Raw genomic sequence first — 13,049 nt, 5'->3', positions numbered from 1 at the left:
ATTTGTAGGGTAGCACCTGCAGAAGGCCCGGTTCAGATGCTACATGGCAGGGCATAAGGAAAGAAGCAATCCAACAGATATGAGGGACCAAGGCCACGAAGAACATTGCGTGTGATAGTCAAAACCTTGATCTGAACACAGTAACTGATTGAATGGTTGCAGAATGAGAGTAATATGCATGCTCTGCCTAGCACATGATAATCATCAAGCTGTGGCGGTCTGCACCAAGTGGAGTCTCCATGTTGACTTTGAGGGGAGACCTATGGAGAATGCATTTCAGTAGTCTAGTCTTGATGTTATCATGGCACAAATTCAAGTAGCCGGGTCAAGTTAGGGTGCTATCCTTTTGGCTAGACTGAATTGGAAGATTGCTTTTTTTTTTTTTGCAGCTGTATAACTTGCTTCTCTAGGAGCAACGCTGGATCCAGTAAGAAAGCTGCTATAGCATAGGGGTTAAGTGGTTGGGATGTGAATCAGCACTCTGCTGGTTCAAATCTCACTACTGCCATGAACTTAACAGGGGCCTTGGGTAAGCCACTCCTCTCAGCCTCAGTTCCCCAGCTGTACTGCAGGGATAACAATAACAATGAATTTTTTCACCACTCTGAGTGAGACACTAATCTGTCTAGAAGAGTGATATACATGCACAGTTATTATTATAAACCCATGACTCTTAAAACAAGTCTGTAAGGATCAACTGAACCTCATTGTTAGTGTGTAGCACAATGTCCTTCAATATCTTTGACTTCCCAGCCAGCATCTCTTCTATCTTGTCTGGGTTCAGTTTCAATATGTTCACTTTCAGCTGCTTGACCACTGCTGCTGCCTAAGACTGTACTGCATCACCAGGGGATTTGGACAGAGAGAAATAGAGCTGGGTGTCATCTGCATATTGATGACATACAAATGATTTCTCCTAAAGGCTTTACAGAGTTTGAATAACATGATGAGTAAGAACGCACCCGGTAGAACTCCACAAGATAATTCCCACACTGAAGACAGCTGCTCTCCAACAACAATCATCTGAGTCCATTCCATGAAGAAAGATTTTTAAACCGGTCCAAGAAACGTGCCCTGATACCTACTACTGCCTCCGAACACCTCAACAGGATGGCGTGATCTACTGCATCAAAGGCTGCAGACAGATCCAAGAGAATTAACAAAGAAACATGGACTTTGTCTACATTCAAATGGAGGTCATCAACTAAAGCCACCGGAGCCATCTCCAGTCCCACAGCCTGGCCTGAAAACAGACTGAAAAGGGTTCAAAGCACAGGAGTTATCCAAGAAGATCTGGAGTTTGTCTGCTATTGCTCTCTCAATCACTTGCATAGAAAGGTCAGATTAGAGACCGGGCAAATTAATTTTTCTATCCAATATTTATCATGAAAAAAGTGTGTGTTTTTTTTAAAAAAAATGGATTGTAAATGTGTCAGTTGTACTCACCTGTATAACTTCTATTCCCCTTTTCCTGAAAAAAAGGAGAAAAATAAAATTATTAACAGTAAAACGGAAAAGATTATATGCTGGTATCAGAGCAGTTATTAAAGACAGATAAAGCCCCGGCTGGTGAAAAATACTTTACATGTCTAAAAGTTGGCACCAAATTCTTGGTACTATTCCAAGTGTAGGTCCTAGAGCATAATTTCAATTGACAGGCACTAAACTCAAGGTTTTGGGAGTGTGGGATTTTCCCCACACTGAACTTGGTATCAAAACATTTAGAAATAAAAAAAATACTAAGGTTATTTTACATCTCTGAAATATTTGATTTGAAGACTATAATTCTGTTATGTAAATTAAAACAATATAGAAAGATGATTCACTAGAAAAAACACTCCAAATGTCCCTTCCAAGTTTTCAAAGTGAAAAACAACATCATTTGACATCAATAAATACAATCAAACAAGCACAGGACAGTACAGAACACGCCCTTGGTATCTAGAAATACAGCATTAGCTGCAGAATTAAGTCTAATTCTCATTGCAAATTTAACCACCCTCTCCCCATGGGAGCAGATATTGAATACTTTCCCAAAAATGGGGCTGATAAGCAGAATTAAATTACAGGAGAGTAGCTGAGCTCCAAGCCTATATTCTTCCTTATTTGGGAGTAAGCCAAGTTGCGTAAGATCACACACAACATCATCAAGCAATTTCTACACAGCCTGAAGGACCAAATGGAACATTATGCAACATCCAGCTATAGCTGCTTAATGAAGATTGCAGTTTTCCCCAAACCAAAGCATTTCCATACAAAATTATTTCAAGCATCGCAAGCAATTTGGACCTTGCAATAACCAGGAGTGAGGCAAAGAGAAAAGAGCCCAAAGAGCCACAATTTCTCCCTGTGCGGCACTTTTTAATGATACTTTACAAAGCAGCAGGTAGCCATGAGCTGGTAGACAAACATCAAGGTTTACCAAAAATTCTTTTAGAGTTTCAATAAAAAATTGCCTCCGCAGAACTGATGATTTACAAGGACCAACTGTGATCAAAAGATTAAACGGAAAGGCTTTGCTTATATTTGACTTCTGACTTCATCTAATTCATAGTAGTAAGAAATGTGGGAGTGATACTTAGGGAAAAAACAACAGAGTGGGTGAGGTGAGGAGAGGAGAGAAAACAGCTGGGAAACTTTAATTTTTGTTTGTAGGATTCTTGAGAATCGTTTCTAATTTATTCTTCTGCCAAACAGATGTGCCATTGAACACAGAAACAGATAAAAGAGGACCAAGTCAGTTAACATGCATTAACTTTGCAAAAATATGTTTTTGGAAGTAGATCACATACAGTCCTTTAGTAACGAAGGACAGATCAAGATGGGTAGCTGTCTATCTGTAGCAGTAGAAAAGAGCAATAGTCCAGTAGCACCTATAAGACTAACAAAATTTGTGTTAGGGGGATGAGCTTTCATGAGCCACAGCTCACTTTTTCAGATATTGAAAAAGTGGGCTGTGGCTCATGAAAGCTCATCCTCTACCACAAATTTTGTTAGTCTTATAGGTGCTACTGGACTATTGCTCTTTTCTACGCTCCTTTAGTAAATAAGTAACTCTGCCCAACTCACTGACAATAGGTTTCTTTCTCCCACACCCACCAATCCCTCCTCGCTTTCACTTGTGAAGCAAAACCATCATTAACAGGACATCTACACTGGCATTTTCATTATCTATTAGCTCAAACTACAGTTTGCAAACCCACTTCTAATAATGGAGATAGGGGATAGAAGGAAGGGTGCAGAGGGCACTCTACAACAGGGCCATTTCAATCAGAAAACGTCACGTGTGGGGTGGAGAAGGGTTATGAACACACCAAGCTCCTGACCCATATTTGGGTCCTGAGTCTTTTAATATGTATTTTATTTATTTCATTTACAGCCCACTTTTCTCCCCAACAGGGTCCCACAAAAACAGGGTCTTCACAAAAACCCTGTGAAGTAGGTTAGGCTGAGAGAGCATGACTTACTCAAGGTCACCCAGGAAGCTTCAATGGCACGGTGGGGATTTGAACCTGGGTCTCCCAAATGCTAGTCTGACACGAACCACCATACCACACTGGCTCTCTAATGCTTAAGAGTTCAACATACAGAGCTCCCAACATCTGATCTGCATGCCGCTCCATCAAGGCCTGACTGGGCAGCACTGCATCTATACTGTGCCAAGCCACAAGGAACGGACCTTTGGACACTTACCGTGAAGGGTCCTTCTCCTCTGAGTGCAGGAGGACATCTTGGGTTGTTTCCTTTTGCCCAATCAGGGAGGCAGGAAGTCAAAAAAATAGCTCTTCCTCTTCCTCTTGGAGCCTAGGAACGCCCCCTTGTTCCAGTTCTGGTGACTCCACAAAGCAGTAGAAGAAAAAACTATCAAATACTAGAACTTTCAAGAAGAAAAAACTTGCACCCGACCCGAAAAAGGAAAAAACTTAGTCGGTGTGCAGAACTATGTTAAGTAAAAAACAGTGAGAAAAAACGACTGCGGCATGTTGAGAGTGGAAGGAGAGACAGAAAATTCCAGCCGGAAAGGTGTCGTTTATAAGGAAGTATCAGAGAGGAGTAACAGGAGACGGGGGAGCCTGGGAGGGGCAAGATGTCCTCCTGCACTCAGAGGAGAAGGACCCTTCACGGTAAGTGTCCAAAGGTCCGTTCTCCCTCTGAGGCGGAGGACATCTTGGGTACTCCCAAAGCAGTTAGTCTTCTCCGGGTGGGAGAGGCTCCCCGTCGAACATCACGTGCTGGAGAACTCTCCTTCCGAAGGCAGCGTCCGCTGAATTGAAAATGTTCATTTTGTAGTGTCTGACAAATGTGGAAATTGATGACCAGGTGGCTGCCTTGCAAACCTCTTCCACGGAGGCGTCCTTGAGGAATGCTGCGTTAGTTGCCGCGCTTCTTGCCGAATGAGCAGTAATTCCCTGAGGCACTTCTCTGTTGCACGCCTTGTACGCTTCCGTGATGCAGGACCGAATGTTCCTCCCAATGGCTGCCGAGGACATCTTTTTCCCTTGGTTGGGAGGAGAAATATTGATGAAGAGCGAGTCGGAACACCTGATAGATTCAGTCCTAGATAGGTACGACTTGAGGACTCTACGAACGTCGAGGGTATGCCAGTCCCTTTCCTTAGGATGAGAAGGGTTAGGGCAGAAAGATGGCAGATTGATCTCCTGAGCCCTATGGAATCTGGAACAGGATTTGGGAACAAAGGTGGGGTCAGTCCTGAGAACCACTTTATCCCGGTGAAAAATGCACAGGTTGGGCTTGATTGACAGAGCCCCCAGTTCCGAGATCCGCCTCGCTGACGTGACAGCTACCAGGAAAATAGTCTTGATGGTTAGCCATCTCAAGGAAATTGAATGGAGAGGTTCAAACGGGGGCCTGGTTAAGGCCGATAAGACAACGTGAAGCCTCCAAGTAGGGAAACGATGAACAACTGGGGGGCTTAGCAAGGTCGCACCCCTGAGGAAGCGTTGGATGTGAGGATGCCGGGAGAGTCGACAACCTTCCAGGACAGGAAAGACCGAAGACAGAGCCGCTACCTGCTTGCGGAGAGTGGCCGGCTTGAGTCCAGCTTCCAGGCCCTGCTGGAGAAAGTCCAGGATCATAACGATGGATGGGCGCAGAGGATTAACCTTCTTCCTCCTAGCCCAGCGAGCGAAGGCCTTCCAGGTGGTGTTATATAGCCTAATAGTTGATTTCTTCCTAGACGCCAGGAGGGTAAGGATCACCTGCGGAGGGTACCTCAATCTGGTAAGGTACTGCCTCTCAATCTCCACGCGGTCAGACACATCCATTCTGGATGGGGATGCCACACCGGGCCCTGATGCAGAAGATCTGGTACCGTTGGTAGCTGCATCGGAGGGGAAATCGTCAGTGCCTGTATCGTGGAGAACCAGGGTCTCCGAGGCCACCATGGAGCCACTAGGATTACCTCCGCTTGACGTTCCGCTATCCGCCGTAGAAGTTTGGGAAGAACCGGGATCGGTGGAAAGGCGTACAGTAGCCCCTTGGGCCACCGAGTAGAGAGAGCGTCTATCCCTTCTGCCTGGGGGTACAGGAACCTGGAGAGAAACCTCGGAACTTGACAGTTCGCAGGAGTGGCAAACAGGTCCATGATCGGTGTCCCGAAACGTTCCACAATCATATGGAAAACCTCCTTCTTGAGTGTCCACTCCCCTGGGTGGATGGACTGCCTGCTGAGCCAGTCCGCTTGAATGTTGGTCACGCCCCTGATGTGTTCGGCTTGCAGAGAGAGGAGATTGGCTTCCGCCCAGTGTAAGATCTTCATGGCCTCTCTGTGCAGCATGGGGGACCGAGTGCCCCCCTGATGGTTGATATATGCCTTGGCTGAGACGTTGTCGGTTCGTACCAGAACATCCTTGCCGACGAGGTCTTGGCTGAAGAAAGCGAGAGCAAGGCGAATGGCTCTGACTTCCAGGAGATTGATTGGCAGGACAGTCTCTTCCGGAGACCACGTACCCTGAGCAGGTCGGTTTTTCAGAACTGCCCCCCAGCCGGTGAGACTGGCATCGGTGAATAGTTGCAGCCTGGGAGGATTGAGGAACGACTTCCCCCGCCGCAGGTTGGGTGCTGAGGTCCACCATCTGAGGCTGGACTTGACCTTCAAGGGCACTGTGAGTTGTCGATCGCATCTTAGTGCAATAAGAGATTGGAACGGTCTGAGGAAGGACACGAGTTCCCGTGTGTGCAGATGGCCCCAGTCCAGGGCCTCGCAGTTCGCTACGAGGGTTCCCATCAACTTGGAGAGCGACATCAGAGAAACGGAGCTGCGGCTCAGCATCAGAGCGGTCATCTCCTTGGTTTTCTGGATCTTCTCCGGTGGTAGGTAAAAACGACCCTTCCTGGTGTCGACCAACATTCCTAGATGAAGCAGTCTTTGAGAAGGCTGAAGAGAACATTTTGATAAGTTGATCAAGAAACCGTGCGCTTGCAGGTAGAGAACCGTGGTCTGTGTGTCGGCCGCCACCTTTTCCCTGGAGCTTGCTCTGAGTAGCAGGTCGTCTAAGTAGGGATGTATATGAATCCCCCTCTCCCGCAGTCGAACGATGGGGTTGATCAGGATCTTGGAGAACAACCTGGGAGCTGTGGCAAGTCCGAATGGGAGGGCTTTGAACTGAAGGTGGAGACCATTCACATGAAACCTCAGGAATCTGCGATGGGCCTGATGAACCGGAATGTGTAAGTATGCCTCTGTGAGGTCTATGGAGGTGAGGAATTCTTTGGGTCGTAGTGACTCCGCGATAGATCTTAGAGTCTCCATGCGAAAGTGCCTCAGCTTTATGAAACGGTTTACGAACTTTAAGTCCAAAATGGGCCTCCAGACTCCGTTTCTTTTTGGCACGGTGAAGAATAGGGAGTAAACACCGGAGCCTTGCTCTTGACGAGGTACAGGTTCGACTGCTTGGATGTTCAGGAGATGTTGTACCGCGTTTAAGGTGATGGATCTCCTTTGAGGGTTTCGGCGTAGGGGGGATGACAGAAAGCGATCCGGTGGGTGCGACTTGAACTCTATGGAGTAACCCTTTGAGATTACTTCCAGTGTCCAGGCATCCGCCTTGGAGTCCACCCAGGATTGGAGAAAGAACTGTAGTCTTCCCCCCACCGGAAGCGGCCGTGAGTCAGGACTTCTGAGTTTTGGAGTCGAAGTCCTGCCTTTCCCCTCGTTGTTGGTGTTGTCTGTTAGACCTGAAACCGAAGTTAGCTCTCTTGAACGATTGTTTGTTGGCACTCCAGGAGGACCGTTTGGAATCTGGACGTGGTCTCGCCAAGGAATGGTGTGTACGAAAGGACTGGTTATTGAAGGGTCGTTTGTCATACCGTCTCACCGACTTGGGTAAGGCTTTTTTCTTGTCTTTGGTCTCGATGAGAACCTTTTCCAGGGCATCTCCAAACAGTTTATCCCCCTGGAAGGGGTACGCCATCAGGATAAATTTGGATCTGATGTCAGCTGGCCATGCGCGCAACCAGAGAAGCCTTCTAGCCACTGCCGCAGAGGCAATGGCTCTGGACGAGAAGGTGAGAGCATCCAGAGTAGCATCTGCCGTGAAGGTGGTTGCTTTTAAGACTCTACTAGCCCCTTCTAACAGACGCTTTTGATTTTCAGGTAGCAGCTGGATTAACTTGCGCAGCCAAACTACTGCCGCCCGGGACACGATGGACGCGGTGGAAGATGCTCTAATCGCCATGGCTGCTGCTTCATGCGCTCTCTTGAGTGCCGCTTCCGCCTTCCTATCCAGATTGTCTCTGACTGAGCCTTGGCCATCTTCCGACAACAGCCCAGGTGACTGAAGCGCCGCCACCGGGGCATCAATTCGAGGAACCTGTAAAAGCTCAGATGCATAAGAAGGTAATGCATACAGTTTTTTAAGGGCGCTTGAGCATTGTTTGCTAGAGGCAGGGGAGACCCATTCTGCTTTTAATTGTCTTTCAAAATATTCCGGAAAAGGGAAGACCTTCTCCTGGGTGTCACCCCTTGGGAAAAATTCTTTACACCCTCTGGGTCTTGAAGAATCCCTACTGGTACCACTAGATGTCTCTTCCCCTCCTCGTTTCTCCTGAAGCTCTAGGGCAGCCAGAGCCTTACTCAGAAGGTATGGATAGTCCTCTGATTTAAACAGCCTGTTTGACTGGTCAGGCATAATGACTTCTTCCTCCTCCTCTTCTTCTGAAAGGAACTCCCTTTCTTCACCCTCCTCGCTATCAGAGTAGGCTCCCCCCCCTACAACAATATCCCCATCTCTGGCTGGGATTGGGTGTGCTTTTTGGGCTGCCTTGGTAGGCCACTGGCAGGATGTACGCCGCACTTTACTGGGGGGGGGGAAGGAGGCAGGGAGGAAGACTGGCTTGTTGCCTCGGGAGGGGGTTGGCACCAATGAAAAATCTCTTCCCGCATGGTCTGTAGAAAGTACATGAACTCGCCTCTCAGGAGGGAACCGAGGTCGCCCTGTACATTACCCGTCCCATGGGCTCCGGTGCCGATCGACTGCAGAGGCCACGTCACTGTAGAAGGGCCTGCAGGGCACTCTCCCGGCTGGAGGTTGGCGACCGCGGCACTGGGAGCCGCGCGGGAATCGGCGCGGGCGCCATCTTGGTTTCCCGCCAAAACCGCGGCTGCATCTAACGGGCTGCTGGTGGCCTGCTCGACTGGCCCTGATGCCTGGGAGTCCTTCTTCTTGCGTCGCGATTTTTTTGAAGAAGTACGCGGCTTTGCAGCCGGAAAGGTGCCGGGATGCCGTTCAAGCCTGGGCGGCAAGACGGTACCGGGTACAGCAGCCGATTCTGCCGCCGATGCGACCGTTGGTGAGCTTCCCTCCTCACCCTCCATAAAGCTATCTTCGGAGTCCCTGGACTCCATCGTCTTGATAGACTTGGGCCCAGAGAAAAAAAGAGTTGAGGAGGGGGGGGGAGGAGTAGAGATAAGAAAGGTAGAGTAGAGAAGAATAAGAGAGGAAGAGGGAAGGAAAAAACTAGAGCTAGAACAAAGAAGACAAAAAAGACAGGACTGTGGGCTGACAGAGAAAACTGTAGCCACAACTGCTCTCCCTGGAGGCAGGAAAGAACTGGAACAAGGGGGCGTTCCTAGGCTCCAAGAGGAAGAGGAAGAGCTATTTTTTTGACTTCCTGCCTCCCTGATTGGGCAAAAGGAAACAACCCAAGATGTCCTCCGCCTCAGAGGGAGAACATTTCTTTCTTAAAGGGCTTGCTTAACAAATCATAACATATTGGTTCTGGAGTTCAACTCTGCAGCTAAAGTGTTCGCTGTCCTGATGGTCAGAGACAGTACCCAGGAAAACACACAAAATGCAGGCATGGCCTTGTGTTTTTCTAATTTCTGAGCTCTCAGAAAACATTTCTCAGTTGTGTGCAAAACCCTGAAATTTCAATCAAAATTCATACCATAAATATGAATAATCAAAATCAACAACTTATACTTCACAAGTAAGCTTTAGATCAGTCATCTTTAAAACTCTTGAGAACAAAACCTCATCCTGCTCTCTGAAGTTATGAAGACATTTGCCTGGAGAAGCATCTTCGAGAAGATCCTTCCAAAATTGAGGTACCACCAAGAGTCTGCTGCTTGGTACACACCCAGACCTAGGTCACCCTTGGGAGAGGGGATTTTGATCCCCTTCAGTTTTAAAGGGCAGCACCTTCCAGAGTACACTGGAATGCTCTGATCTGAGGAATCCAATGCATGGATGAGTTCAAGGTCCTTCAAGTCTGTTGTAGCTGATAAAGAACCTGACCACAAATGCCTCCAGGACATTTAGTAGCAATGCCAGATCCAGGGTGACATCCATATGTGGAATTTGACCATCAGAATAAACGTGACCCGCCTACAACTGACAAATCTTATATGGCTTGCGAACAGCATACCTTAAAGATCCCCTTCTCTCATATGAACCTACCATTTGCTCTGGCCACCTTCAGAGGCCATGATTTGACTGCCTCTGCCATCGGAGGCTAATCGAGAGGCAATCCAAGAAAGGGCTTTCTCAGTCAGGGCTGGAGCATCCATGGAGATGGGTCCGGCAGCCGCCTCAAGCACTGAGGTGCCAGAGGGGGCACCAGGGGGCGAGGGCGCGCGCCGCGGAGCTGGCGCCAGTAGCGCTGGCGACTGAGCGGAAGGGCTAGGAAGCTGCCTGCACACCGCCCTGACTGCCTGCTGCACCTGGCCCACAGCTGGTGCGCCTGGCTGGGAGCTTGTGCTGGCGGCGGCAGCATGGGGCAGTCTGAGCGGGCATCCTCCCAGCCCTTCTGCTCAGTTGCCTCGTGCTGCTGCTGCCTGCATGCAGCTGCGGGCCAGGCACAGCAGGCGGCCAGGGCGATGCAGGGCAACTGAGCAGGAAGGCTGGGAGGCCACCCATGCGCCACCCCAGCTGCCTGTCGTGCCAATGGGGCTGGCTCGCAGCGGCATGCTGTGTAATGTCACACTTTACACGTGTGCGTGGGGGCAGCAACAGCCCTGAAGCTGCCCCCAGCTTCAGGTGCCAGAAACTCTGGCACCGACTCTGTCAGTCACGGTACCCAAACTTTGCAACTTCCAGGAAGATTCATCTTTCCCCCTCTATTGCTATCTTCCACCAGCATGTGAAGACTTCTTTGTTTTGTCTGGCATAACCCAATTACCTGCTATTGGCTCTCCTCTTTTTGTTTTTATGTGTTTATTGAATTGTTTTTAATACCACTTTAAGTACTGTTTTGAAATTAAATGGTTTTAAAATGTTGTTTTAAATTGTTTGTTAGTGTTTTGATATTTGCCACCATGGGGAGCCTATTTTGGGTGGAAAGGCACCATAAACAGGTTTTAAATGCATAAATAAATCCATACTCAAAGTTCCACAAGTTACCTTTTATCATCTCTTCCACTTTACCTGATTTTTTCACCTGTAGGTTCTCTTTTACCCTTGAAAGCAGTAACAATGGGACAGAATATACCTGAGCAATGACACTGCTGGAATGACATGACTCCAACGTTTTCACAAACGGGCAAATGGGTTAGGATCCCAAGACCCCATTGCAGTAATGGCACAACCTACGAGCACAACACCAAGGAAAGGAAGTGCCCCCATTAGAATAAACCAGGGGTGCATCATCCAGCCCACTGTGAAACTTGTTTCCATGTCCTGGCACCTCCCACGGTGAGCGACCAAAATGAGAAGAGGAAAAAGCAAAGAAGTCACTGTAACATAATCGCTTCTACCAAAGAGTGCCATGACAGAACTATACTTATACTAAACTTACACACACCTTCATATTCAAAAGTAATAAACAAATGTTAAATAGAAACAGCAGTAGTATGACCAGTCTGCTGCCCCAGGGTTTGCCAAGGAATTTAAGCTATTCATGGCCTAAAGGCAAATTTTTCACTTGCCTGCTGGTACCTGTGTGGGCATAATCTGAATTCAAAACGCACATACACCATCCACAGTGAAAGGGCACTGGTGTGTAAAAGTAAAAAGGCCTGTGTAAAAAACACACAGCCCCGCAACTGAGAAAATATCACAGCACTGATTCCAAGGCATTGAGAGACAAGAGTTCTGCAGGAGCAGACCCTAATACAAGTCGTAAAGTATTCTTATAGGAACTAGCCTAAAGTTATCCGGGCTGACTCCGAGTTGGCCAGAAATTTGTAAACCACAATAAAGTGCCTTACAGAGGTATTATAATTCTTTCCCTCTTAGACTTACAATTCAAAACAGAAAGATTGCATCAGGGCCTTGGCAGTATGCAATCAGAAATACGTGTACAGCTCTCTTGGAGACCTTGATGAAACTTCAACAATCTCGGTATTCAGTTTAAAGTTTTCCAGCACTCTTGGGGGCAGCTAGAATAGAGGTGACAGATTCAGATACCGGAAAGCAGCCCGGTCGTACTTTCAAACCTCATAAAGGAAGGGCTGAGTCATTATTCTGGATACCAGGGATTAACATTATGAGAGTTTTGGGCCACTGCCCCAGCTGGCTTGAAAAGAGTGCTATTTAGAAGGGACTTATCACGCCAAACATACCAAGGACTGTTCCCCGAACATGAACTGCCAGACCTGGGAAACCTAAACCTGAGATATATGGGTCATGGAGACAGAAAGCCTCAGAATATTTTTCAATAGCATTTGAGAAGACTAAGATTTGTCATGCTTCATTTTGCCATGAATATCACTGGCAGAATCGAACACAAACATGATTAGTATCTTCAAATTCACCGTAACAGTGATGATGGTGGAAAGTGCCATCAAGTTACCCCTGCTGGGGTTTTCAGGGCAAGAAACTAGGAGAGGTGGTTTGCCTGCCTCTGCAACCCGGGTCATCTTTGGAAGGCTCCCATCCAATTACTAACCAAGGCTGATCCTGCTTAGCTTCCAAGATCTGAGGAAATTGTCTCGGCTATCCAGGTTAGGGCTACCCTAACTGCTGATTGTAACTGCAGATTGATGAAACACATCCAGAAACATTGGAAATCAATACCAAATGCAGATCATTGTGCGAGTGCAGTCACTATGTGAAGCTGTCCATGACCTGCTGCAACAACCTGTTATTACACCACGCAACACAAGAGAAGAACATCAGGAGCATTTTTTATATTGGTTTCTGGATGTATGTATGGTTTTCTGGATGTATGGTTTCTTTACCATAAATACTGTACAACTGACTACTGAGGAAGGCCTTGGGGCCGAAACACGTATGGTCTGTTTTAGTGTTGGTCATTTGACTGTATCATCAACTGTATATGGAGAATGTTTTACCTATTTTCAACATATGTATGTAGCCTGCTATTCAGGCTCTATATTTTTAACATGAACTTTCTGTACATGGATAATAAATACCTATTTTGAATATATTTTAACATATTACTTTGTAACTTGACCCCTGTATTTTCCCCTATCTGTTTGGGTTGAGTCTGTGGAGTTTCCCCCCACCCCTTTTCTTTTCTTGGCTGTTTGCTACCCTAACTGAAATTCTCTCACACACACACTTACACACACGTGTATGTCTTTCATATTTTCAATACAACACTAGGAAAGGCACAAACATTCAGCA

General features: G+C 47.3%; 1 protein-coding gene across 3 annotated transcripts in view; it reads right to left on the bottom strand.

Moving 5' to 3' along the window:
• ITPK1 (inositol-tetrakisphosphate 1-kinase) overlaps positions 1-13,049 on the bottom strand; it is a 177,374-nt gene that overhangs the window by 124,075 nt on the left and 40,250 nt on the right. For all 3 annotated transcript variants that reach the window (XR_008596593.1, XR_008596592.1, XM_054972977.1), the window contains exon 2: positions 1,447-1,471. Coding sequence is in view for 1 of the 3 variants with exons in the window: in XM_054972977.1 (XP_054828952.1) it covers positions 1,447-1,471 (25 nt within the window). In the remaining 2 variants the exon portion in view is untranslated. The remainder of the gene's footprint in view (positions 1-1,446; positions 1,472-13,049) is intronic.

This window comes from Eublepharis macularius, chromosome 2, assembly GCF_028583425.1.
Source record: "Eublepharis macularius isolate TG4126 chromosome 2, MPM_Emac_v1.0, whole genome shotgun sequence".
NCBI lineage: Eukaryota > Metazoa > Chordata > Lepidosauria > Squamata > Eublepharidae > Eublepharis > Eublepharis macularius.
The sequence above is the reverse complement of the archived record's forward strand: the minus strand, read 5'-3'. Positions and strand labels throughout refer to the sequence as shown.